The 27877-nt window shown below is 48.3% G+C and overlaps 1 protein-coding gene across 2 annotated transcripts in view; it reads right to left on the bottom strand.

Moving 5' to 3' along the window:
* The window catches only part of oxct1a (3-oxoacid CoA transferase 1a), a 64599-nt gene extending 49955 nt beyond the window's left edge, over window positions 1-14644 (bottom strand). Inside the window, exons 1-2 of one of the 2 annotated variants that reach the window (XM_060834196.1) lie at window positions 14585-14644; window positions 8654-8762 (exon numbers count right to left, since the gene is read on the bottom strand). In XM_060834196.1, coding sequence (XP_060690179.1) covers window positions 8654-8722 — 69 coding nt within the window. In that variant the 5' untranslated portion in view covers window positions 8723-8762; window positions 14585-14644. Of the gene's footprint in view, window positions 1-8653; window positions 8826-14584 lie in introns of both variants that reach the window. The other variant, XM_060834187.1, reaches the window with a different exon arrangement.
* Between the last annotated feature and the right edge of the window lie 13233 nt (window positions 14645-27877).

The raw sequence follows: 27877 nt of genomic DNA, 5'->3' as shown, positions 1-27877 counted from the left end.
CAGCAAGAGTTGAAAAGTGTGGCGCTGGAAAAGCACCATGCAGCATCTGAGGAGGAGGAGAGTCGATGTTTTGGGCATAAGCCCTTTATCAGGTATAGACAAGGTGAACAGCATCACATTCCTGATGAAGGGCTTATGCTTGAAACATCGATTCTCCTGCTCCTTGGATGCTGCCTGACCTGCTGTGTTTTTCCAGCAACACATTCTCGATTCAGATCTGCAGCACCTGCAGTCCTCACTTTCTCCGAACAGCTGTATAAGACATTGATATGGCCACATTTGGAGTACGGTTACAATTCTGGTCGCCCTGCTAATAGGAAGGATGGTAGCAAACTGGATAGGCCAGCAATCTCTCCCTCAGTGTCAGCAAAACGAACGAGCTGATCATTGACTTCAGGAACAGAGTGGAGGACACGCATCTGTCTGTATCAGTGGGGCAGTGATGGAGGTGATCAAGGGCTTCAAGTTCCGAGGAGGACATATCGCCAACAATCTGTCCTGCTACCTCCACTTCAATGCTACAGTCAAGAAAACACACCAACACCTCTACTTTCTCAGAAGGCGAAGGACATTTGGCATGTTCGCAATAACTCTGACCAATTTTTATAGACGCACCTAAGAAAACATCCCATCAAGACTCATCACATCTTGGTATGGCAACTGCTCTACCCAAAAGCACAAGAAATGACAGAGAGTTGTGAACACAGCCCAGTCCATCCCTTAAAGCAGCCTTCCTTCCATTGACTCCATCTACATTTGCTACTGCCTTGGGAAAGTAGCCAACTTAATCAAAGATCCCTCTCCCACCCTGGTAATTCTGTCTCCCACCAGATTCCATCGAGCAGAAGATAAAATAGTTTGAAAACCCGTGTAAATAGATTGAAGAACAGCATCTTATCTGCTGTTATCAGACTTCTGAACAGACCTCTTATATTAGAGTTGATCTTTCTCTGCATCTTCTCTGTAGCTGTAACACTGTATTCTGGGGGGTGTTCTATTGCTCTGATGTACTAATGTAAGGGATGATTTGCCTGGATAGCACGCAAAACAAAATTTTTCACTGTATCCCGTTAAACGTGACAATCATACATCAAATTAAAAAGCGTGCAAAAAGGATTGAAAAGGATGTTACTGAGATTGGAGGGTTTGAGCTATACAGAGAAGTTGAATAGGCTGGGACATTTTTTCTTGGAGTATTAGGGGCGAAGGGGTGACCTTATCGAGGTCTATATACACATAAGGGGCAGAGAGAATAGCGAAGACATTTTTCTTTGGGTAGGAGTCCAAAATTAAACAGCATAGATTTAAGGTGAGAAGGGAAAGATTTAAAAGGGGCCTAAGGAGCAACGTTTTCACAGCAGATGGTATGTGTATGGAATGAGCTGCGAGAGGATGTGGTGGAGGCTGGTACAACTACAACATTTAAAAGGTATCTGGATGGGTATATGAATAGGAAGGGTTTGGAGGGATGTAGGCCAAACGCAGGCCAATGGGACTAGGTCAGTTTCGGGAGCCTGGCTGTGGTGGGTGATTTGAGCCGAAGGGCCTGTTTCTGTGCTGGAGGACTCTAACCCTCTGTGTACCTATCCCAGGAGTTTGATGAGACCAGCACAGAGGACGCATTACTTTGCAATGAAAAAGAGTAGAGAGAGCTTTACCCCGTGTTGTCCCTGCTCTGGCAGTTTAATGTGACAGAGAACATTTTATTCTTTATCAAACCTCATGCTGTCCCTGTCATTGGAATAATAGGGACAGAGTCTATGCAGGTTGAAAGAACAGAAGCAGCTTTACTCTGTATCTAACCCTGTGCTGTCCCTGTCCTGGGAGTGTTTGATGGGGACAGTGTAGAGGGAGCTTTACTCTGTATCTAACCCCGTGCTGTCCCTGTCCTGGGAATGTTTGATGGGGACAGTGTAGAGGGAGCTTTACTCTGTATCTAACCCCGTGCTGTCCCTGTCCTGGGAATGTTTGATGGGGGACAGTGTAGAGAGAGCTTTACTCTGTATCTAACCCCGTGCTGTCCCTGCCCTGGGAGTGTTTGATGGGGACAGTGTAGAGGAAGTTTTACTCTTTATCTAACCATGTGCTGCCCCTGTCCTGGGAGTCATAGAGATGTACAGCATGGAAACAGACCCTTCGGTCCAACCTGTCTATGATGAACAGATATCCCAACCCAATCTAGTCCCACCTGCCAGCACCCGGCCCATATCCCTCCAAACCCTTCCTATTCATATACCCATCCAAATGCCTCTTAAACGTTGCAATTGTACCAGCCTCCACCACTTCCTCTGGCAGCTCATTCCACACACGCACCAGCCTCTGTGTGAAAAAGTTGCCCCTTAGATCGCTGTTATATCATTCCCCTCTCACCCTAAACCTATGCCCTCTAGTTTGGGACTCCCCCACCCAAGGGAAAGACTTTGTCTATTTATCCTATCCATGCCCCTCATAATTTTGTAAATCTCTATAAGATCACCCCTCAGCCTCCAACACTCCAGGGAAAACATAGAACATAGAACAATACAGCCCACGATGTTGTGCCGAACATCTATCCTAGATTAAGCATCCATCCATGTACCTATCCAATTGCCGCTTAAAGGTCGCCAATGATTCTGACTCTACCACTCCCACAGGCAGCGCATTCCATGCCCCCACCACTCTCTGGGTAAAGAACCCACCCCTGACATCTCCCCTATACCTTGCACCCTTCAACTTAAATTTATGTCCCCTTGTAACACTCTGTTGTACCCGGGGAAAAAGTTTCTGACTGTCTACTCTATCTATTCCTCTGATCATCTTATAAACCTCTATCAAGTCACCCCTCATCCTTCGCTGTTCCAACGAGAAAAGGCCGAGAACTCTCAACCTATCCTCGTACGACCTATTCTCCATTCCAGGCAACAGCCTGGTAAATCTCCTCTGCACCCTCTCCAAAGCTTCCACATCTTTCCTAAAGTGAGGCGACCAGAACTGCACACAGTACTCCAAATGTGGCCTAACCAAAGTCCTGTACAGCTGCAACATCACTTCACGACTCTTGAATTCAATCCCTCTGCTAATGAACGCTAATACACCATAGGCCTTCTTACAAGCTCTATCCACCTGAGTGGCAACTTTCAAAGATCTATGTACATAGACCCCAAGATCCCTCTGTTCCTCCACCTGACTAAGAACTCTACCGTTAACCCTGTATTCCGCATTCTTATTTGTTCTTCCAAAATGGACAACCTCACACTTGGCAGGGTTGAACTCCATCTGCCACTCCTCAGCCCAGCTCTGCATCATATCTAAGTCCCTTTGCAGCTGACAACAGCCCTCCTCACTGTCCACAACTCCACCAATCTTCGTATCATCTGCAAATTTACTGACCCACCCTTCGACTCCCTCATCCAAGTCATTAATAAAAATTACAAACAGCAGAGGACCCAGAACTGATCCCTGTGGAACTCCGCTTGTAACTGGGCTCCAGGCTGAATATTTACCATCTACCACCACTCTCTGACTTCGACCGGTTAGCCAGTTTTCAATCCAACTGGCCAAGTTTCCCTCTATCCCATGCCTCCTGACTTTCCGCATAAGCCTACCATGGGGAACCTTATCAAATGCCTTACTAAAATCCATGTACACTACATCCACTGCTCTACCCTCATCCACATGCTTGGTCACCTCCTCAAAGAATTCAATTAGACTTGTAAGGCAAGACCTACCCTTCACAAATCCGTGCTGGCTGTCCCTAATCAAGCAGTGTCTTTCCAGATACTCATAAATCCTATCCCTCAGTACCCTTTCCATTACTTTGCCTACCACAGAAGTAAGACTAACTGGCCTGTAATTCCCGGGGTTATCCCTATTCCCTTTTTTGAACAGGGGCACAACATTCGCTACTCTCCAGTACCCTGGTACCACCCCCGTTGACAGTGAAGACGAAAAGATCATTCCCAACGGTACTGCAATTTCCTCTCTTGCTTCCCACATAATCCTAGGATATATCCCGTCAGGCCCGGGGGACTTGTCTATCCTCAAGTTGTTCAAAATGTCCAACACATCTTCCTTCCTAACAAGTATCTCTTCTAGCTTACCAGTCCGTTTCACACTCTCCTCTTCAACAATACGGTCCCTCTCGTTCGTAAATACAGAAGAAAAGTACTTGTTCAAGACCTCTCCTATCTCTTCCGACTCAATACACAGTCTCCCACTACTGTCCTTGATCGGACCTACCCTCGTTCTCGTCATTCTCATGTTTCTCACATACGCATAAAAGGCCTTGGGGGTTATCCTTGATCCTACCCGCCAAGGATTTTTCATGCCCTCTCTTAGCTCTCCTAATCCCTTTCTTCAGCTCCCTTCTGGCTATCCTGTATCCCTCCACTGCTCTGTCTGAACCCTGTTTCCTCAACCTTATGTAAGCCTCCTTCTTCCTCTTTACTAGACATTCAACCTCCCTCGTCAAACAAGGCTCCCTCACACGACCATTTCTTTCCTGCCTGATAGGTACACACATATCAAGGACACGTCGTATCTGCTCCTTGAAAAAGTTCCCCAGCCTGTTCAGCCTCTCCCTGTAGCTCAGATCCTCCAACCCCGGCAAACCTCATGCAGTCCCTTTGCTGGGAGTGTTTGATGTGGACGGTGTTGAAGGAGCTTTACGTACAGATTAAATAATAGAGTAGAGAAAGTTGCCCACAGAGTCCTAATAAAGTATATTGTTGATGTGATAGATGTGTTGACCTCAGTTCTGTCCTGTCCTCTCCTCCACCTGAACATCTGGAAACCTGCAGGAGGTGGTGCGCATGGGCATGGATATAGGACAGGACAGGGAGTGGGGACAGGGGGAGACTGGGAGTATCCTGTTACTCACTGGGCTGATTAAAGACAACCTGCTTAGTAAGGATACCACCCGCTACTCCCCAAATTCAGGGGAAACACAAGAATCCCAAATTTCAAATCATCAGAAGCTTTCAAATCTGGCTTTGTCCTGGTGAGAGACATCTCTCTGGGTTCCCAGCTGTAAAGACAGCTGTAGATTCATCTTCAAACCCATCAAAAGGTGGGGTTTCAATTTCACAGAAGGTGGCACTCAGAGAATGCTGTCGAGAGTTTGCAATGAAGTACTCTCTTGGTTTGGTTTCACCAGAACGTAGTGCGAGTCTCTGTTTACTTTGTACAGAGTCTCTGTTTAAACACAGTGAGGAGTTAGGGCAGAGACTGCACTCAGAGTGATGCTTGGATAGGGAACCGCCTGCCATTCGATTGGTTATTCACCTCTTCAAGGTGAGAAATGTCAGAAATGTAAACAAGCGAGCACGTGTCGCTGTTTAAGGCAGGAGCTGAGCATGTGACTGCACTGCTGATAAAACCTGGGTTTTTTTTTAAAAACAGATTCACAGCTCTGTTTAGGAATAACCATCATCACTGGAGATAAGTATTAACCTTCAATAATTGAAGGAGGTCAGAGAGACCAGGAGGCAAACGAGGGAGGAGCACAGAAGTTACAGCTCTGAAGACAGACCATCAGTGGGTTGTAATCTGAAATACAGGTATGGCTATCACACAAACCCAATCGGCTGTGTGACACAAGCCCTTTATAGTAACTTATTGTTCTCATCAACCTGTTCAGAAATGCTATTACATACCACACTGGGCCTCCCAGTCAGGGTTAGGGACCCTGTTACTCAATGGGTTTTAGATGTTCCTTGAGAGAGTGTTGACCAAGATAAAAGGGGGACCTCTCTCTTTGACAACACAGCGATGGAAAGCTCTGCTTACTGCCTCAGCACCCTCCCCACTGCCTCAGCACCCTCCCCACTGCCTCAGCACCCTCCCCACTGTCTGAAGACAGTGTTAGCTTTGAGCTCAGGTACACGACAAGGAGCAAGGTTCAAACTGGTGACTTCCTTATTCAAGGGAATCAATAACAGCAGCCACCGTGAAGTATTCTGGGTAATCCAAGATGGAGTAAAAAGTGAGGTCTGCAGATGCTGGAGATCAGAGCTGAAAATGTGTTGCTGGAAAAGCGCAGCAGGTCAGGCAGCATCCAAGGAACAGGAAATTCGACGTTTCGGGGCATAAGCCCTTCATCAGGAATGAGGAGAGTGTGTCCAGCAGGCTAAGATAAAAGGTAGGGAGGAGGGACTTGGGGGAGGGGCGATGGAGATGTGATAGGTGGAAGGAGGTCAAGGTGAGGGTGAAAGGCCAGAGTGGGGTGGGGGCGGTGAGGTCAGGAAGAAGATTGCAGGTTAGGAGGGCGGTGCTGAGTTGAGGGAACCGAATGAGACAAGGTGGGGGGAGGGGAAATGAGGAAACTGGAGAGTCCGTGTGGGATCAGTCGGTTCCGTAGGCAGGTGCTGAGGAAGGAGATGTGGCTGTGGTAACGGGTCTGTTTGAGAACGTGGCTGAAGAGCTTCTGTGCAGAGGAGATGACCCGGGGGGTGCAGTGAGAGAGGGACTCACTGAAATCCTTGTAGAGGGAGGAAGAGAGCTTCTTCAAGGAAGGCATCCTTGCAAGAGGATTCGCAGTAGGTTAAAATCCAAGATGGAGGACAGGAAACATTTCTGGCTGTAACAGCTGCTTCTTTTTTTGAGATATTTTAGGTGCTGGAGGTGATTTCCTCAAATTCCAGGAGCAGCAATTACTGTTTTATCTGCTGTCTCATTGTTTTGGAATTTTGGGAAAAAAAAGTCAAAATAAGAGCACCTTTAAAAAGGGAGAATAACAGACAAAGGTCAGGTCAGTGCAGGAGAGACAGACAGACCGACCCAGACTGCTAACTAACACAGCAGTGAACCTGTGCAGTTACTGCCTTTGCTGTTAAATTCATGTATTGCTGGACATTGGAGTGCATCTAGGAAAACTTAAACACTGATCTTGGAAGAACCTGTTTAGGAGAGGTTACTGCACAGAAACAGATAAATTGAATAGTTTTAAGTGTGGCCTTGCAGTAAGTCTGTAGTAGTGAATAGAGTGGGTTCTGTCTTGATTATATTCTGTATTGAGATGTGCCTCTTGATTAAACTAAAGAGAGGCCTAAGGGGCAATGTTTTCTTACAGAGGGTGGTGCATATATGGAATGAGCTGCCAGAGGAAGTGATGGAGGTTGCCACAATTACAACATTTAAAAGGCACCTGGATGGGTATGTGAACAGGAAGGGTTTGGAGGGATATGGGCCGGGTGCTGGCAGGTGGAACTAGATTGGGTTGGGATTAGATTAGATTACTTACAGTGTGGAAACAGGCCCTTCGGCCCAACAAGTCCACACCGACCCACCGAAGCGCAACCCACTCATACCCCTACATTTACCCCTTACCTAACACTATGGGCAATTTAGCATGGCCAATTCACCTGACCTGCACATCTTTGGACTGTGGGAGGAAACCGGAGCACCCGGAGGAAACCCACGCAGACACGGGGAGAACGTGCAAACTCCACACAGTCAGTCGCCTGAGTCGGGAATTGAACCCAGGTCTCTGGCGCTGTGAGGCAGCAGTGCTAACCACTGTGCCACCGTGCCGCCGATATCTGGTCGGCATGGACGGGTTGGACTGAAGGGTCTGTTTCCATGCTGTACATCTCTATGACTCTATAAAAGAAGTTGGATTACAGCAAAAAAGGGGCAAAAATAAAACAAAAATGAAAAAATAAATAACATTAAAAAAAACTGAAACTAAACCAAAGGAACTGAAATTCCATGTTATCTAAAGCCATGGAAACCAGGCCATTGTGCCAAACATCAAGAAGCTCACTTTTCCTGTAATGGAGGGGGAGGGGGGGTTAAAAGAAAGAGGGATGTTGATTTACCCCCCTCCTCATCAAACCAGACAATCCTATCCAATCACAGGATCCCCGTACTAACAGCCTCTAACACTCAGTACAAACATAACCTTGATAAAGGACAATCTCACTCAGCTCCTCCAGCAACTACTGAACAGGTTCATAACAATACCAACTTTGACTCAGCGTGAAAGAATGATAAACGAAGAGAGTTTATATTTTCAAATTAATCTATATTTCCACCAGGTTATTTCAGGTCAGTTCAATCCAAACCAAACCTCAACAGTCCCCAAAGTGGAATATACAATTCTACCCACCCCCACCCCACCAAAACTGTCTTTTTACAACCCAACACTGCAAACTAAGCTCAGTATTCTCCCACAGACAGGCCTGGAAACTCCCCCCCACTCAGTAGCTCTGACAGCTGGAGTGCACATGAGAAACAGACATAATGTTTCAGATCGATAAAAGGTCACAGATCTCCAGAAGGATTCCCTCTCCAAGTGTGATTTACTGTGTTTTGATCCCAGGAACACAGTGTGTGAAAACTCCCCGCTAAAAAAAAATCCAGTGCAGAAACCCAATCCGGCCAAACACACCCACACAGTGTGCTGCAGGCCCAGCAGAAATAACCCATTGCAAATACCTTGGGCTGGAAGTCTCAGCAAGGGGGTCTTTAAAAAGCAGGCACAGACCCCACCCAGCTCGGGCATCCCCTCATCCTCAACATGTGTCTTCTTGCAGCTTTGCCCACTAATGTATTTATTTAAAATAAAAGAGCAGTGACTGTAGAGAGGGCTGTGTGACCTTGCCCTTGCAAGGGGCTCAGTGCCAGTCTCTGGGGTGCCCATGCACTGTACTAGCTGCAGGCAGGGAGCTCTCACCTGGTTCCAGGTCCCTGCAGGTAACCCTCTCCGAGACACACGCAGCATGTTGTTGTAGTAAGCCGCCATAGTTCCAGTTCAGCAGTGAAGGTTGGATAGCTTGAGCAGTCTGCCACACACACACACACACACAGAGAGCGAGACTGTGACTATAAAAAGCAACTCGCAAAGGCTGCAAAAAAAAATGAAACCACAGCCTCTTAAAGCCCAGGAAACAGAACGTGCACAGCAACTTCCTGCAAACTTGCACCAAATGCCATCCACTGCGTTTATATAACACCCACCTCCAACCACCCCCACCCCCCCCTCCCCGAATCTGGCGAGATGGGGCTGAAACTACAGCAAGGCAGCATTTCGCGGTGTGCACCCTTAAACTGTCAATCAAACCCCAGAGCAACCAAGGCTCAATATGATCGGGGAAGGAGGAAAATTAACCCTGTGACTGCCAGTGTGTGAGAGAGAGAGACTGTATCTGCATATGTATGTGTGTGAGAGAGACTGTATCTGCCTGTGTATGTGTATGTGAGAGACAGACTGTATCTGCCAGTGTATGTGTATGTGTGAGAGAGAGGCTGTGTCTGCCTTTGTATGTGAGAGAGAGAGAGAAAGAGAGAGAGAGAGAGAGAGAGAGAGACCGTATCTGCCTGTGTATGTGTGTGAGCGAGAGAGAGACGGTGTCAGTGTATGTGTGTGAGAGAGAGGAGGTGTCAGTATGTATGAGAGATAGAGACTTTGTCAGTGTGTGTGAGAGATAGAGATGGTATCAGTGTGTGAGAGCTAGAGACTGTCAGTATGTGTGTGAGAGAGGGATGGTGTCATTGTGTATGAGAGATAGAGACTGTCAGTGTGTGTGTGAGAGAGAGCGAGACGGTGTCAGTGTGTGTGTTTGTGTGTGAGAGAGATGCTGTCAGTGTTTGTGTGTGAGAGGAAGATGGTGTCAGTGTGTGTGAGAGAGAGAGATGGTATCGGTGTGTGTGTGTGTGTGTGAAAGAGAGAGAGAGAGACTGTATCTGCCTGTGTATGTGAGAGAGAGAGAGAGACTGTATCTACCTGTGTGTGAGAGAGACTGTATCTGCCTGTGTATGTGAGAGAGAGAGAGACTGTATCTACCTGTGTATGTGTGAGAGAGAGACTGTATCTGCCTGTGTATGTGTGTGAGAGAGAGAGAGAGACTGTATCTGCCTGTGTATGTGAGAGAGAGACTGTATCTGCCTGTGTATGTGAGAGAGAGAGAGACTGTATCTACCTGTGTATGTGTGTATGTGTGAGAGAGAGACTGTATCTGCCTGTGTATGTGTGTGTGAGAGAGAGAGAGACTGTATCTGCCTGTGTATGTGTGTGAGAGAGAGAGAGAGACTGTATCTGCCTGTGTATGTGAGAGAGAGACTGTATCTGCCTGTGTATGTGAGAGAGAGAGAGAGAGACTGTATATACCTGTGTATGTGTGTAAGAGAGAGAGACTATCTGCCTGTGTATGTGTGAGAGAGAGAGAGACTGTATCTGCCTGTGTATGTGTGAGAGAGAGAGACAGACTGTATCTGCCAGTGTATGTGTGTAAGAGAGACTGTATCTGCCTGTGTATGTGTGTGTGAGAGAGAGAAACTGTGTTGTTGTGTGTGCATGTTTGTGTGTGTGAGAGACGGTGTCAGTGTGTGTGTGAGAGAGAGAGAGAGACGGTGTCAGTGTGTGTGTGTGAGAGAGAGAGACAGTTTCAGTGTGTGTGTGTGAGAGAGAGAGATGGTGTCAGTGTGTATGAGAGATAGAGACTGTGTCAGTGTGTGTGTGTGTGAGAGAGAGACAGTGTCTGTATGTGTGAGAGAGAGAGACACAATGTCGATGTATGTAAGGGAGAGAGACGGTGTGTGTGTGTGTGTGAGAGAGAGAGTCAGTATCAGTGTGTTGTGAGAGAGAGCGAGACAGTGTCTGTGTGTGTGTGAGTGACTTAGATACTGTGTTGGGGTGTGTGTGTGAGAGAGAGAAAGCGAGAGACTGTTTTGTGTGTGAGAAAGAGAGATAGAACAAGAGATTGTGTCTGGGTGTGTGTGTGTGAGAGAGAGAGAGAGTGAGAGACAGTGTCTGTGTGTGAGAGAGAGATACGGTGTTGGTGTGTGTGTGAGAGAGAGATTGTGTCGGTGTGTATGAGAGAGAGAGAGATTGTGTTGGTGTGTGTGTGAGAGAGAGAGAGAGAGGGTGTCAGTGTGTGTGTGAGAGTCATCGAGTCACAGAGATGTAGAGCACGGAAACAGACCCTTCGGTCCAACCCGTCCATGCTGACCAGATATCCCAACCCAATCTAGTCCCACCTGCCAGCACCCGGCCCATATCCCTCCAAACCCTTCCTATTCATATACCCATCCAAATGCTTCTTAAATGTTGCGATTGTACCAGCCTTCACCACATCCTCTGGCAGCTCATTCCATACACGTACCACCCTCTGCGTGAGAACGTTGCCTCTTAGGTCCCTTTTATATCTTTCCCCTCTCACCCTAAATCTATGCCCTCTAGTTCTGGACTCCCCAACCCCAGGGAAAAGACTTTGCCAATTTATCCTATCCATGTCCCTCATAATTTTGTAAACCTCTATAAGGTCACCCCTCAGCCTCCGACGCTCCAGGGAAAACAGCCCCAGCCTGTTCAGCCTCTCCCTGTAGCTCAGATCCTCCAACCCTGGCAACATCCTTGTAAATCTTTTCTGAACCCTTTCAAGTTTCACAACATCTTTCCGATAGGAAGGAGACCAGAATTGCACGCAATATTCCAACAATGGCTGAACAAATGTCCTGGACAGCCACAACATGACCTCCCAACTCCTGTACTCAATACTCTGACCAATAAAGGAAAGCATACCAAATGCCTTCTTCACTATCCTATCTACCTGTGACTCCATTTTCAAGGAGCTATGAACCTGCACTCACAGGTCTCTTTGTTCAGCAACACTCCCTAGGACCTTACCATTAAGTGTATAAGTCCCGCTAAGATTTGCTTTCCCAAAACGCAGCACCTCGCATTTATCTGAATTAAACTCCATCTGCCACTTCTCAGCCCATTGGCCCATCTGGTCTAGATCCTGTTGTAATCTGAGGTAACCCTCCACTACACCTCCAATTTTGGTGTCATCTGCAAACTTACTAACTGTACCTCTTATGCTCACATCCAAATCATTTATGTAAATGACAAAAAGTAGAGGGCCCAGCACCGATCCTTGTGGCACTCCACTGGTCACAGGCCTCCAGTCTGAAAAACAACCCTCCACCACCACCCCCTGTCTTCTACCTTTGAGCCAGTTCTTTATCCAAATGGCTAGTTCTCCCTGTATTCCATGAGATCTAACCTTGCTAATCAGTCTCCTATGGGGAATGTTGTCAAACACCTTACTGAAGTCCATAAAGATCACATCTACTGCTCTGCCCTCAACAATCTTCTTTGTTACTTCTTCAAAAACTCAATCAAGTTTGTGAGACATGATTTCCCATGCACAAAGCCATGTTGACTATCCCGAATCAGTCCTTGCCTTTCCAAATACATGTACATCCTGTCCCTCAGGATTCCCTCCAACAACTTGCCCACCACCGAGGTCAGGCTCACCGGTCTGTAGTTCCCTGGCTTGTCTTTACCGCCCTTCTTAAACAGTGGCACCATGTTTGCCAACCTCCAGTCTTCCGGCACCTCACCTGTGACTATCGATGATATAAATATCTCAGCAAGAGGCCCAGCAATCCCTTCTCTAGCTTTCCACAGAGTTCTCGGGTACACCTGATCAGGTCCTGGGGATTTATCCACCTTTAACCATTTTAACACATCCAGCACTTCCTCCTCTGTAATCTGAACATTTTGCAAGATGTCACCATCTATTTCCCTACAGTCTATATCTTCCATATCCTTTTCCACAGTAAATACTGATGCAAAATATTTATTTAGTATCTCCTCCATTTTCTGTGGCTTCACACAAACGCTGCCTTGCTGATCTTTGAGGGGCCCTATTCTCTCTCTAGATACCCTTTTGTCTTTAATGTATTTGTAAAAACCCTTTGGATTCTCCTTAATTCTATTTGCCAAAGCTATCTCATGTCCCATTTTTGTCCTCCAGATTTCCCTCTTAAGTATACTCCTACTACCTTTATACTCTTCTAAGGATTTACTCGATCTATCCTGTCTGTACCTTACACATGCTTCCTTCTTTTTCTTAACCAAACCCTCAATTTCTTTAGTCATCCAGCATTCCCTATACCTACCAGCCTTCCCTTTCACCCTGACAGGAATATACTTTCTCTGGATTCTTGTTATCTCATTTCTGAAGGCTTCCCATTTTCCAGCCGTCCCTTTACCTGCGAACATCTGCCTCCAATCAGCTTTCGAAAGTTCTTGCCTAATACCGTCAAAATTGGCCTTTCTCCAATTTAGAACTTCAACTTTTAGATCTGGTCTATCCTTTTCCATCACTATTTTAAAACAAATAGAATTGTGGTCGCTGGCCCCAAAGTGCTCCCCCACTGACACCTCAGTCACCTGCCCTGCCTTATTTCCCAAGAGTAGGTCAAGTTTTGCACCTTCTCTAGTAGGTACATCCGCATACTGAATCAGAAATTTTTCTTGTACCCACTTAAGAAATTCCTCTCCATCTAAACCTTTAACACTATGGCAGTCCCAGTCGATGTTTGGAAAGTTAAAATCCCTTACCATAACCACTCTATTATTCTTACAGATAGCTGAGATCTCCTTACAAGTTTGTTTCTCAATTTCCCTCTGACTATTAGGGAGTCTATAATACAATCCCAATAAGGTGATCATCCCTTTCTTATTTCTCAGTTCCACCCAAATAACATCCCTGGATGTATTTCCGGGAATATCCTCCCTCAGCACAGCTGTAATGCTATCCCTTATCAAAAATTCCTCTCCCCCTCCTCTCTTGCCTCCCTTTCTATCCTTCCTGTAGCATTTGTATCCTGGAACATTCAGCTGCCAGTCCTGCCCATCCCTGAGCCATGTTTCTGTAATTGCTATGATATCCCAGTCCCATGTTCCTAACCATGCCCTGAGTTCATCTGCCTTCCCTGTTAGGCCCCTTGCATTGAAATAAATGCAGTTTAATTTATTAGTCCTACCTTATCCCTGCCTGCCCTGACTGTTGACTCGCTTCTGTTCTCAGCTGTACCTGTCTCAGATTGATCTCTTTCCTCACTATCTCCCTGGGTCCCACCTCCCCACCTGACTAGCTTAAATCCTCCCAAGCAGTTCTAGCAAATTTCCCTGCCAGTATATTAGTCCCCTTCTAACTTAGGTGCAATCCGTCCTTCTTGTACAGAGAGAGAGAGACTGTGTGTGTGTGTGTGTGTGAGAGAGAGAGAGAGAGAGAGAGAGAGAGGGGGCTGTGTCTGTTTGTGTATGTGTGTGAGAGAGAGAGAGGTTGTGTCTGTCTGTGTGAGACAGAGAGACTGGGTCTGTCTATGTTTGTATGAGAGAGAGAGACTGTGTCTGTGTGTGTGAGAGAAGGAGAGAGAGACTTTGTGTGTGACAGAGAGAGACTGCGTGTGTGCGTGTGTTGGGTTGGAAGTTGGAGGATGGAGTGTATGGGTAGGTTGTGTGGTGAGGGTGATGCTTGGAGTGTTATAGGGTTGGGGTATTTAAGGTGTGTGTGTGTGAGAGGGGGGTTGGGCTGGGGGCTGGGAAGACAGTAAGCTTCGGTTTTATCGAGATGCTGAGAGCGCTGGGGAAGTGTAGCAGGTTCAGGAGAGGGGTCTGAAGAGTTGTACTGTATTCCAATTGTTAACCCTGTTTCCTCTCTGCTCAGACATCGCCAGACCTGCTGAGTTTCACTGGTTCATCGTGTTTTGTTTTGGTTTCCGGGAGCTGTAGTGTGGTGTTATTGTTCCCATTGGCCTGTTCTAGGCCTACGTGTGACTACAGACGCACAGTCATGTGGGTGAATCTTACCTGGCCAAGTTCGAAACCAGGACCAAGGACTGGTCTTTCCACTGATCCCTACATCCAATCGAAGAATTACATTTTTAAATAAACCTTCCACTCACTCCATTGCTCATTCAGTTACTTGCTCATTCACCCACTCACTCACCCACTCACTCACTCACCCACTCCCCCACTCACTCACTCACTCACTCACTCACCACTCCCCCACTCACTCACTCACTCACCCACTCACTCACTCACTCACCCACTCCCCCACTCACTCACTCACCCACTCGTTCACTCACCCACTCACTCACCCACTCACCCACTCACTCACTCGCTCACTCACCCACTCACTCACTCATCCACTCCCCCACTCGCTCACTCACTCACCCACTCCCCCACTCACTCACTCACCCACTCGTTCACTCACCCACTCACTCACCCACTCCCCCACTCACTCACTCACCCACTCGTTCACTCACCCACTCACTCACCCACTCACCCACTCACTCACCCACTCACCCACTCACTCACCCACTCGCTCACTCACCCACTCACTCACTCACCCACCCACTCACTCACCCATCCACTCACTCACTCACCCACCCACTCACTCACTCACCCACCCACTCACTCACTCACTCACTCACTCACCCACCCACTCACTCACTCACTCACTCACCCACCCACTCACTCACTCACTCACTCACCCCCTCATTCACCCACTCACCCACTTGCTCACTCACCACTCACTCATTCACCCACTCGTTCACTCACTCACCCACCCACTCATCCACTCACTCACCCACCCACTCATCCACTCACTCACTCACCCACTCACTCACTCACTCATTCACCCACCCACCCACTCGCTGAATTCCTCACTCACTCAGTCACTCGCTGAGTCTCTCGGCAGGAGGCTGTGTATGGTTTACGAGTTGGAGGTGTGTGCTGGCTGGCTCTGTTACGTTGCTGTACCGAGTGAGGAGGTGGTGATGACAGCAGCAGGAATGTGTGCAGGAAGATACGCAGTGAGCTGCGACTGTGTAAAAACACACAGCTGTCAGCGTGAAGCTGCGAAAGGGGAAACAGAGGCTGGGGGAATGGTAGTGACAACGAAGCAGGCACTGGAGGACATAGTGTGAAATATCAGCTCAGATCCTGAACAACCCTCACATAGGGACTGAAGAATACGTTGCAAACTGGGCGGGTAGGAGGAAAATAAATCAGAAGCTACGGAGAAAAATGGCCTGGTTTAATCAAAACAGAGATACAAACAGAAGCAGTGGGTTCAGTCATTCCCGGAGCACTGAGGGTCAGCAACACAGCAAACAGAGCTGCTTTCCCAGACAGGAGCCAATCAGGGGGACAGAGTCTCCGTAAATGACCCCCCATGCCCCCCCCCGAACTCCCCTGCCACCCCTGCGCCCCCGGCTCCATCTCCCCTCCCTGTGTCTGTGGCCCCTCCCGTGCAGCCAGGCCTCCCAGCCACTGGACCTTGGCCCCCTGCCCCTCAGTCCCCCGTCTCCCCTTGCCCCACCCCCCCATGCACCCCCCCCCCCCCCCCCCCCCCCCCCCGAACCCCCCTGCGCCCCTGGCCCTCATGCCCCCGGCCCGCCCTTGTCCCACAGCTGATATTTCACACCATATCCTCCACCCCACTGACTCCCAAACCCACAGCCCCACTGGATCCTGGCCCCCTGGTCTCCCTCGCCAACCTGGCCCTCTACTCCCCCCCCCCCCCCCCCGTCTCCAGAGCCAGGGCCTAGGGACTGGGTCTGGATGTGGGACCTGGGCCTGGCCTTTGAGACCAGTCAGAACCTGCTGCTGGAACAAGACATCAGTGAGCCTGGGAGAGACAGCATGGCCCCCTCGGTCAGCTACCCCAGGGACAATGATTGCTCCAAACCACAGCACCTCCACCTGACAGTCGCCTACTAACACAAAATGGAGTCCTCAGTTACAAACTGGAGGCCCCAAATGTTCCAGAATATTCCAGGGTAAAATCACCAACAAATCCTCCACAGGAACTGGAGAGCAACTAATCCCACCCTGTTCAGCCCAGCATTCACCTCACGCACCACACAGCTCTAATAAAACACAGTTTTAAAACATTTCTACACTGTTCAATATCCCACCCAGTCTAATCCCACTCTCCCCCTCAGTCCCCACTCCCTTTAATATCCCACCCAGTCTAATCCCACTCTCCCCCTCACTCCCCGCTCCCTTTAATATCCCACCCAGTCTAATCCCACTCTCCCCCCTCAGTCCCCACTCCCTTTAATATCCCACCCAGTCTAATCCCACTCTCCCCCCTCAGTCCCCACTCCCTTTAATATCCCACCCAGTCTAATCCCACTCTCCCCCTCACTCCCCGCTCCCTTTAATATCCCACCCAGTCTAATCCCACTCTCCCCCCTCAGTCCCCACTCCCTTTAATATCCCACCCAGTCTAATCCCACTCTCCCCCCTCAGTCCCCACTCCCTTTAATATCCCACCCAGTCTAATCCCACTCTCCCCCTCACTCCCCGCTCCCTTTAATATCCCACCCAGTCTAATCCCATTCTCCCCCCTCACTCCCCACTCCCTTTAATATCCCACCCAGTCTAATCCCACTCTCCCCCCTCAGTCCCCACTCCCTTTAATATCCCACCCAGTCTAATCCCACTCTCCTCCTCAGTCCCCACTCCCTTTAATATCCCACCCAGTCTAATCCCACTCTCCCCCCTCACTCCCCGCTCCCTTTAATATCCCACCCAGTATAATCCCACTCTCCCCCCTCACTCCCCACTCCCTTTAATATCCCACACAGTCTAATCCCACTCTCCTCCTCAGTCCCCACTCCCTTTAATATCCCACCCAGTCTAATCCCACTCTCCCCCTCACTCCCCGCTCCCTTTAATATCCCACCCAGTCTAATCCCACTCTCCCCCCTCACTCCCCACTCCCTTTAATATCCCACCCAGTATAATCCCACTCTCCCCCTCACTCCCTTTAATATCCCACCCAGTCTAATCCCACTCTCCCCCCTCACTCCCCACTCCCTTTAATATCCCACCCAGTCTAATCCCACTCTCCCCCTCACTCCCTTTAATATCCCACCCAGTCTAATCCCATTCTCCCCCCTCACTCCCCGCTCCCTTTAATATCCCACCCAGTCTAATCCCACTCTCCCCCTCACTCCCCACTCCCTTTAATATCCCACCCAGTCTAATCCCACTCTCCCCCTCACTCCCCACTCCCTTTCATATCCCACCCAGTCTAATCCCACTCTCCCCCTCACTCCCCACTCCCTTTAATATCCCACCCAGTCTAATCCCACTCTCCCCCCTCACTCCCCCCTCCCTTTAATATCCCACCCAATCCAATCCCACTCTCCCCCCTCACTCCCCACTCCCTTTCATATCCCACCCAGTCTAATCCCACTCTCCCCCCTCACTCCCCACTCCCTTTAATATCCCACCCAGTATAAGCCCACACTGTGACTCTCACAGAGTGAGGAAGATTGAGACAAGTCCTGCTGTAGCTCTAAGAAGCTGTGAGCGTCTTCACAATTCATACATTTTCAGAGTCACACAGCACAGAAGAGGCCTTTCAGCCCATTGAATGTGTGCTAACATGTGTACAGTATTCCCACTTTACCGCATTAAGCCCATAGCCTTGAATGTTCTGACAGTTCAGGTGCTCACCCACGTACATTTTAAAGTTAAAAATCCCACAACACCAGGTTATAGTCCAACAGGTTTATTTGGAAGCACTAGCTTTCGGAGCGCTGCTCCTTCATCAGGTGGTTGTGGAACAGGACCATACAACACAGAATTTATAGTAAAAGGATTACAGTGCCATAGAGCTGTAATGATATGTTCAATAAATTTAGATTGCCTTTTGTCTTTTAGAATGGGATATGCTAGTTTTGGTTCTTTAATATGAAAATCCCAGAATTCCTTGTAAGTTATATTCTCAAGATAGCTTCAGCTTTTCTAATAATGGGTGCCATCTCAGCTCAGACAATGCCTTAAAGGTGTGAGGTTAAAGTCTGTCTGTGTCCCTGTGTTGAGTCAGACTGGCTCTATTTCTAAAGTGGGATTTCCAGAATCTTAAATGGATTCATAGTTTTTTTTAGTTAAGATTCCCCATTTGGCCCAACAAGTCAACACTGACCTACCGAAGAGTAACCCACTCAGACCCATTCCCCTAGCCCATATTTACCCCTGACTAATGCACCTATCACTATGGGCAATTTAGCATGGCCAATTCACCTAACCTGCACATCTCTGAACTGTAGGAGGAAACCCACACGCAGACATGGGGAGAATGTGTAAACTCCACCCAGTCACCTGAGGCTGGAATCGAACCTGGGTCTCTGGTGCTGTGAGGCTGCAGTGCTACCTTTGAGTTACTGTGCTATCCCCAAAGTTTTTGAGGAAAATAAAATGTAATTCTGCAAATACAAATTCACCCCTTTAACTGAAAGGTGTGTGCGTGCTGGAGAGGTGGAGTGAGTCTGTGCGTGTGAGTGTATGTGAAAGAGTGTGTTTGTGTGTGTGTAAACTTGGTCAAGTATGTGAGTGAGTGTGATGGGGTACAAGCCTGTGAGAGGGAGGGGTGCATGTGTGTGCATATGAGAGAGGGGCTGCATGAATGTGTGTGTGTGTTTGTGTGTGTGTGTGTGTATGTGTGTGTGCGTGTGTGTGCGTGTGGTGTGTGTGTGTGCGTGCGCGTGGGGTGTGTGTGCGCGTGTGTGTATGTGCATGTGTGTGCGTGCGGTGTGTGTGTGTGTGCGTGTGTGTGTGTGCGCGTGCGTGTGGTGTGTGTGTGTGTGCGTGTGGTGTGTGTGTGTGTGTGCGTGCGCGTGCGCGTGTGTGTGTGCGCGCGCGCGTGTGGTGTGTGTGTGTGCGTGCATGTGGTGTGTGTGTGTGTGTGTGTGTGTGTGTATGTGTGTGTGTGTGTGCGCCCGGTTGAGGCCAATCCCATGGGGACTGAACTTGGCTCTCAGCCTCTGCTCGGCCACTCTGTGTTGTTGCCTGTCCTAAAGTCCTAGGAGAAAGTGAGGTCTGCAGATGCTGGAGATCAGAGCTGAAAATGTGTTGCTGGAAAAGCGCAGCAGGTCAGGCAGCATCCAAGGAACAGGAAAGTCGAGGTTGTGGGCAGCAGGGCTCATGCCCGAAACATCGATTCTCCTGCTCCTTGGATGCTGCCTGACCTGCTGTGCTTTTCCAGCAACACATTTTCAGCTTCGTTTCTGTCCTGCAGTCCGCCTTAGAGGATGGTAATGCAAAACTCCGAGGCCAAATGTCCTGGACCACCGAAGTGTTCTCTGACTGGGCGGGAACTCTCCTGCCTGGTGATTATTGTGCGGTGCCATTCATTCGATGCCGTAACCTCTGCTTGGTCTTGCCAATGTACCATGCCTCAGGGCATCCTTGCCTGCAGCGTATGAGATAGGTAACGTTGGCCGAGTCACATGAGTACCTGCCGCGTACACAGTGAGTGGTGTTCCCATGTGTAATGGTGGTCTCTGTGTCGACACTGACACGTCTTGCAGTGGCTGCTATGACAGGGTTGTACAGTGTTGTGGTCGATGTTGCCCTGAAGGCTGGGCAGTTTGCTGCGGACAATGATCTGTTTGAGGTTTGGTGGTTGTTTAAAGGTGAGACGTGGAGGTGTGGGGAAGGTGCTCATCTTCATCGATAATGTGTTGTAGGCCGTGAAGGACATGGTGTAGTTTTTCCGCTCCTGGGAAGTAGCCTGTCAGTTGCAGCTTGTGTTTGTCTCCTGAGGAGGTTGTTATTATTTCTCATTGTGGCATGTCCAGATTTCTTACAGAAACTCAGCACCCACGGACCAGTCAAACCAGGAACATTCCTTGTCACAATGGACGTTTCCACACTCTACACCAGCATCACCCACAACGATGGCATCGCGGCAACAGCCTCAGTACTCAGCACCAACAACTGCCAATCTCCAACCCCATCCTACAACTCATCCACGTTATCCTCAAGCACAAACCTTTCACCTTGGAAAGCCAGTTCTTCATTCAGACACATGGAACAGCCATGGGGACCAAATGTGTCCCCCAAAATGCCAACATTTTCATGCACAGGTTCGAACAAGACTTCTTCTCTACCCAGGACCTCCAACCAACACTATACACCACCAGGGATATATTTCCCTCCCCACCCCTTTCCGCCTTCCGCAAAGACCGTTCCCTCCGTGACTACCTGGTCAGGTCCACGCCCCCCAACAACCCACCCTCCCTTCCTGGCACCTTCCCCTGCCACCGCAGGAATTGCAAAACCTGCGCCCACACCTCCTCCCTCACCTCCATCCAAGGCCCTAAAGGAGCCTTCCGCATCCATCAAAGTTTTACCTGCACATCCACTAATATCATTTATTGTATCCGTTGCTCCCGATGCGGTCTCCTCTACATTGGGGAGACTGGGCACCTCCTAGCAGAGCGCTTTAGGGAACATCTCCGGGACAGCCGCACCAATCAACCACACCGCCCCGTGGCCCAACACTTCAACTCCCCCTCCCACTCTGCCGAGCACATGGAGGTCCTGGGCCTCCTTCACCGCCGCTCCCTCACCACCAGACGCCTGGAGGAAGAACGCCTCATCTTCCGCCTTTGAACACTTCAACCCCAGGGCATCAATGTGGACTTCAACAGTTTCCTCATTTCACCTCCCCCCACCTTACCCTAGTTCCAACCTTCCAGCTCAGCACTCTCCCCATGACTTGTCTGGACTTGGCTGACCTGCCTAGCTCCTTTTCCAGCTATCCACTCCACCTCCTCTCCGACAAGTCACCTTCATCCCCACCTCCAGCCACCTATTGCACTCTCAGCTACCTTCTCCCCAGCCCCAGCCCCCACCCCTATTTATCTCTCCACCCTGGAGGCTCCCAGCCTCATTCCTGATGAAGGGCTCTGGTCTGAAACATCGATTTTCCTGCTTCTCGGATACTACCTGACCTGCTGTGCCTTTTCAGCACCACTCTGATCTTGACTCTAATCTCCAGCGTCTGTAGTTCTGCTTTTGCCTGCCAGGTACATTAATGACATTTTCTTCCTCTGGACTCATGGCGAGGAGTCACTGATAAAACTACACAGTGACATCAACAAGTTTCATCCCACCATCAAACTCACCATGGACTACTCTCGACTATCTGTCTCATTCTTGGACATGTGCATCTCCATCAAGGAGGGACACATCAGCACCACGCTCTACCGCAAACCCCCAGCCAACCTCACAATGCTACACTTCTCCAGCTTCCACCCAAAACATATTAAAACAGCCATCCCCTATGGACAAGCCCTACACATATACAGGACCTGTTCAGATGAGCAGGAACATGACAGACACCTGAAGGTGCTCAGGAATGCCCTCATAAGAACAGAGAGCGATGCCCAACTCATCGACCGCCAGTTCTGACGCGCCACAGTGAGAAAATGTAATGACCCCCTCAGGAGACAGACACGAGCTGCAACTGACAGGGTACCCTTCCTTGTCCAGTACTTCCCAGGAACAGAGAAACTACGCCCTGTTCTTCGTGACCTGCAACACATTATCGATGAAGATGAGCACCTTCCCCACACCTCCACTTGTCTCACTTTTAAACAACCACCAAACCTCAAACAGATCATTGTCCGCAGCAAACTGCCCAGCCTGCAGGACAACATCGACCACAACACTGTACAACCCTGTCATAGCAACCACTGCAAGACGTGTCAGAGTGTCGACACAGAGACCACCATTACACATGGGAACACCACTCACTGTGTACACGGCAGGTACTCATGTGACTTGGCCAACGTTACCTATCTCATACGCTGCAGGCAAGGATGCCCTGAGGCATTGTACATTGGCGAGACCAAGCAGAGGCTATGGCATCGAATGAATGGGCACCGCACAACATTCAACAGACAGGAGTGTTCCCTCCCAGTCGGGGAACACTTCAGCAGTCCAGAACATTCGGCATCGGACCTTTGGATGTCCATCCTCCAAGGTGGACTTCGGGACAGGCAATAACGCAGAGTGGCAGACCAGTGGCTGATAGCCAAGCTGGTATCCATGGGGGGGGCCTCAACCGGGACCTTGGGTTCATGTCACACACTCACACTCACACACACACTCACACACACACACACTCACACACACTCACACTCACACACACACTCACACACACACACACACACTCGCACACACACACTCGCACACACACACACTCACACACACACACACTCACACACACTCACACTCACACACACACTCACACACACACACACACACACTCACACACACTCACACTCACACACACACACACACACTCACACACACACACACACTCACACACACACACACACACTCACACACACACACTCACTCTGTCTCTCCTGCATGTACACACCTATAAGTTTATGGGGTGAATTTGTACTTGCAGAATTACATTTTATTTTGCTCAAAAACTGCATGAATCCATGTAAGATTCTGTTAGTCCCACTTTAGAAATAGAACCAGTCTGACTCAACACTGGGACACAGACAGACTTTAACCTCATACCTTTAGTGCATTGTCTGAGCTGAGATGGCACTGATTGTTAGAATAGTTGAAGCTATCTTGAGAATATAACTTACAAGGAATTCTGGAATTTCTCATATTAAAGAACCAAAAATAGCATATCTCATTCTAAAAGATGAAAGACTTAATCTAAATTTGTTTAATATATCATTACAGCTCCACGGCACTGTAACCCATTTGCAATAAATTCTGTGTTGTATGGTCCTCTGAAAGCTAGCGCTTCCAATTAAACCTGTTGGACTATAACCTGGTGCTGTGTGATTTTTAACTTTGTCCACCCCAGTCCAACCCTGGCTCCTCCACATCAGTATTTTGTCGAGGTTGTGAGGTTTCCCTGCCAGGGCCATGTATCTGATGGAACTCTATACCCAAGGAATGAGAGTGAAAGGACCTCACCCAGATCCCAGACAGCCCAGAAGCTAGCCGGAGGGACTGGGACAATAGGTGTGAGAACACAGCGAGCATTTGTGAAAGATTGACGAAAGTTTTAGTGTCTCACGAGTGTGAGTGTGTCCATGTACACGGTGTCCTGGACAGGGGGAGTGGGACTGGGAGACAGAACAAGAAACAGCTGTCACCAGAATCCGAACGGGCAGTGAGAGCTGAAGCAGTGTGGGAGTTTTATGATGTCAAATAAAGAAATGCCACAATGCAAGGTAACTATGCGGGACACAGCAATGAATGGGTCGTGTGAAAGTATCAGGAACATACCTGTTGCTGTAGGATCTTATTTATCTCCTCCTTAAATTTACCCAGTATCCCTGCGTGCACTACACTGTGGGGGGAGTGAACTCCACAAATTCATAACCCTTTGAGAGAAGTCATTCTAGATTAGATTAGATTCCCTACAGTTTGCCCAACAAGAGTAGTCCCCAAACCCATTCCCCTGCATTTCCCTCTGACTAATGCATCTAACGCACTGGGCAATTTAACATGGCCAATTCACCTGACCTGCACATCTTTGGACTGTGGGAGGAAACCGGAGCACCCGGAGGAAACCCACACAGACACGGGGAGAATGTGCAAACTCCATACAGACAGTTGCCTGAGACGGGGATTGAACCCAGGTCCCTGGCGCTGTGAGGCAACAGTGCTAACCACTGAGCCTGTTTTGAAATCTGCCACCCCTCATCCTCAAGCTATGACCTCTCATTCTCAAACTGAGTCAAGTCAGAGAAAGGTGAGAGACCTACTGTCCTGGGTAAACATGAGCCAAGATGTCAGTCAGTTCAGAGCCTGAGGTGGATGCCATGTTAACACATACAACACCAGGTTATAGTCCAACAGGTTTATTTGGAAGCACTAGCTTTCGGAGCACTGCTCCTTTGTCAGGTAGTTCATGGGGCAGGATCAAAAGACACAGAATTTATAGTAAAAGATCTAAGTGTGATGCAATTAAAATGCTACATTGAACAATCCTAGGTTTCTGTTAAGTCTTCCATCTTTAGAATTGGTTGGAGGTTTTGGTTCATTAATATGTAAATCCTAGAACTTCTATAAAGTCACATTCTCAAGATAATTTACGGTTTTATATTTAAAAAAAGTGACATCACAGCTCAGACTATGCATTAAAGGTGTGAGGTTAGAGTCTGTCTGTATTCCAACCTTGAGTCAGACTGGCTCTATTTCCAAAGTAGGGTTTTATAAAATGTCACATGGGCTGGCTGATGCTTTTCGAGCAAAAATAGAATATATTTACAAATACAATTCTGCAAATGCAAATTCATCCTATAGACTTATCTGTGTGTGTCTGTGTGTGTGTGTGTCTGTGTGCATGTGAGGGAGAGAGAGGGAGAGAGAGAGAGTGTGAGTGCTTGGTATAGTGTGTGCATGAGTGTGATGGAATAGAAGTCTGTGAGAGGGTGTGTGAATGGGTGTGAGTGTGGGGGGGGGTGTATCTGTGAATGTGTATGAGAGAGCATGTGTATGAGAGGGTCTGCGTGACTGTGTGTGTGTGTCTGTGTCTGCGTGTGTGTGTCTGTGTGTGTGTGTGTGTGTGTGTGTCCCTCTCTCTCTCTCTGCGTGTGTGTGTTTGTGTCTGTGTGTGTGTCAGTATGTGTGTGTCTGTGTGTGTGTATGCCTCTGTATGTGTGGGTCTGTGTATGTGTCTGTGTCTGTGTGTGTCTCTGTATGTGTGTGCCTGTGTGTGTGTCTGTGTGTGTGTGTGTGTGTGTGTGTCTGTATGTGTGTCTGTGTGTGTGCGTGTCTGTGTCTGTGTGTGTGTCTGCATGTGTGTGTGTGTGTCTCTGTATGTGTGTGCCTGTGTGTGTCTCTGTGTGTGTGTGTGTGTCTCTGTATGTGTGTGTGTCTGTGTCTCTGCGTTTCTGTGTCTGTGTGTGTCTGTGTGTGTATGTGTCTGTGTGTGTATGTGTCTGTCTCTGCGTGTGTGTGTCTGTGTCTGTGTGTGTCAGTGTGTGTGTGTGCCTCTGTGTGTGAGTGTGTGTGTGTGTGTGTGTGTGTGTGTGTGTATGTGCGTGTGTATATATATGTGTGTGTGTGTGTGTGTCTGTGTGTGTGTGTGTGTGTGTGAGAGAGAGAGACTGTGGGGTCCTGTTGGGGCTGTCTTCATAGGGACCGAACTTAGCTTTCCTTAAGTTATCTCGAGAATGTGAGTTGAGAAACGTTCTGGGATTTACATATTAATGAACTGAAACCTGCAATCCCATTCTAAAAGAGGAAAGATGTTACAGCAACCTAGGTCTGTTCAATATATCATTTCAGTTGCGTGACACTGTAATCTTTTATTATAAATTCTGTGTCCTATGATCCTGCCCCACTAGTTACAATACACAGCCTTCCAGTCATTGCACAGCACATTCCAGAGAATGCACAGCCTTCCAGTCATTACACAGCACATTCCAGTCAATACACAGCCTTCCAGTCATTACACAGCACATTCCAGTCAATACACAGCCTTCCAGTCATTACACAGCACATTCCAGTCATTACAAGCACATTCCTTCATTACACAGCCTTCCAAATGGTTCAACAACAACCCTTACCACAACAGCACAGGTGCCATAAGAATGCGACTCCCTGGAGAAGGAACAACAGCAGATACCACAGGAACAGTCAGTGGCACCACACAGTTAGGAGAACACCTTTTCAAGATAAAAATCACACAACACCAGGTTATAGTCCAACAGGTTGATTTGGAAGCACTAGCTTTCGGAGCGCTGCTCCTTCATTGGGTGGTTGTGTAACAAAACCACCAATTAAACCTGTTGGACTATAACCCGGTGTTGTGTGATTGTTAACTTTGTACACCCCAGTCCAACACCGGCGTCTCCAAATCATGACCTTTTAAAGAGTATGCAATACATGTACAGAGATGAAATGGAATTGACTAAAGTTAAGACACTATCTTACTGATAACTGATAACATTTGTTGTGACTATGTATATGAGAACTTGCACAAATTACAACTGCAATTTTAAAAAATCATGAAACGTGAAATACTTGGAGGAATCTAATTATATTCTTAGTATACAGACTGGTGGGCCATAGTCAGTAAGTACCTTTCTGTGTAGTTACTGACAGTCATGAAGCACGCATCATTTGAAAGAGTGATCGACAAGGTGTAACTTGATGCAGAACCTAACACACATTCAGAGAAAGCAGCTGCCACTTTTGGTTGACACATTAACTATTCAGGGAATAACATCAGGTTAATGGTTAGGAACCTGACGCTGGATTATGAGCCTGGTGTTCTGTGTACCCTGCAGTACTGCTCTGAATGTGGGTCATCGAGATAGGAAGGTCAGCAGTCTTCAGCTCCAGCTGTGGCCTATTCTCGACATCAGACGGTGGGAACTAATACACAAACGCTACAATCCTCGCAGAGGAATATCACCCATGTTTACCAGCATCACCAAGCACTGGCAGCAACACTGACAGAGGCACATTCACTGAGGAGACACAAAAATTGCCCAGAATTCAAGATCCACGTGGTGAGGGAGAAGGAAGAGTTGAAGGAAATTAGCATCAATTACACAGTCGTACTAATAAAATGCCCAGGATCTGAAGGTGCTACATTGCAGAGTCATAGAGTCATAGAGATGTTCAGCACGGAAACAGACCCTTTGGTCCAACTCATCCACTGCCGACCAGATATCCCAACCAATCTAGTCTCACCTGCCAGCACCCAGCTCAAATGCCTTTTAAATGTTGCAATTGTACCAGCCTCCACCACTTCCTCTGGCAGCTCATTCCATACACATACCACCCTCTGTGTGAAAAGTTGCTCCTTAAGTCTGTTTTAAATTTTCCCCTCTCACCCTAAACCTATGCCCTCTAGTTCTGGACTCCCCGACCCCAGGGAAAAGACTTTGTCTATTTACCCTACCCATGCCCCTCATAATTTTGTAAACCTCCACAAGGTCGCCCCTCAGCCTCCGACGCTCCAGGGAAAACAGCCCCAGCCTGTTCAGCCTCTCCCTGTAGCTCAGATCCTCCAACCCTGGCAACATCCTTGTAAATCTTTTCTGAACCCTTTCAAGTTTCACAACATCTTTCTGGTAAGAAGGAGACCAGAATTGCACACAATATTCCAACAGTGGCCTAACCAATGTCCTGTACAGCCGCAACATGACCTCCCAACTCCTGTACTCAATACTCTGACCAATAAAGGAAAGCATACCAAACGTCGCCTTCACTATCCTATCTACCTGCGACTCCACTTTCAAGGAGCTATGAACCTACACTCCAAGGTCTCTTTGTTCAACAACACTCCCTAGG

The sequence above is a fragment of the Hemiscyllium ocellatum genome, chromosome 2 (genome assembly GCF_020745735.1).
Source record: "Hemiscyllium ocellatum isolate sHemOce1 chromosome 2, sHemOce1.pat.X.cur, whole genome shotgun sequence".
Lineage (NCBI taxonomy): Eukaryota > Metazoa > Chordata > Chondrichthyes > Orectolobiformes > Hemiscylliidae > Hemiscyllium > Hemiscyllium ocellatum.
Note: the sequence above shows the minus strand (reverse complement) of the source record. Positions and strands in the feature narration are given on the sequence as shown.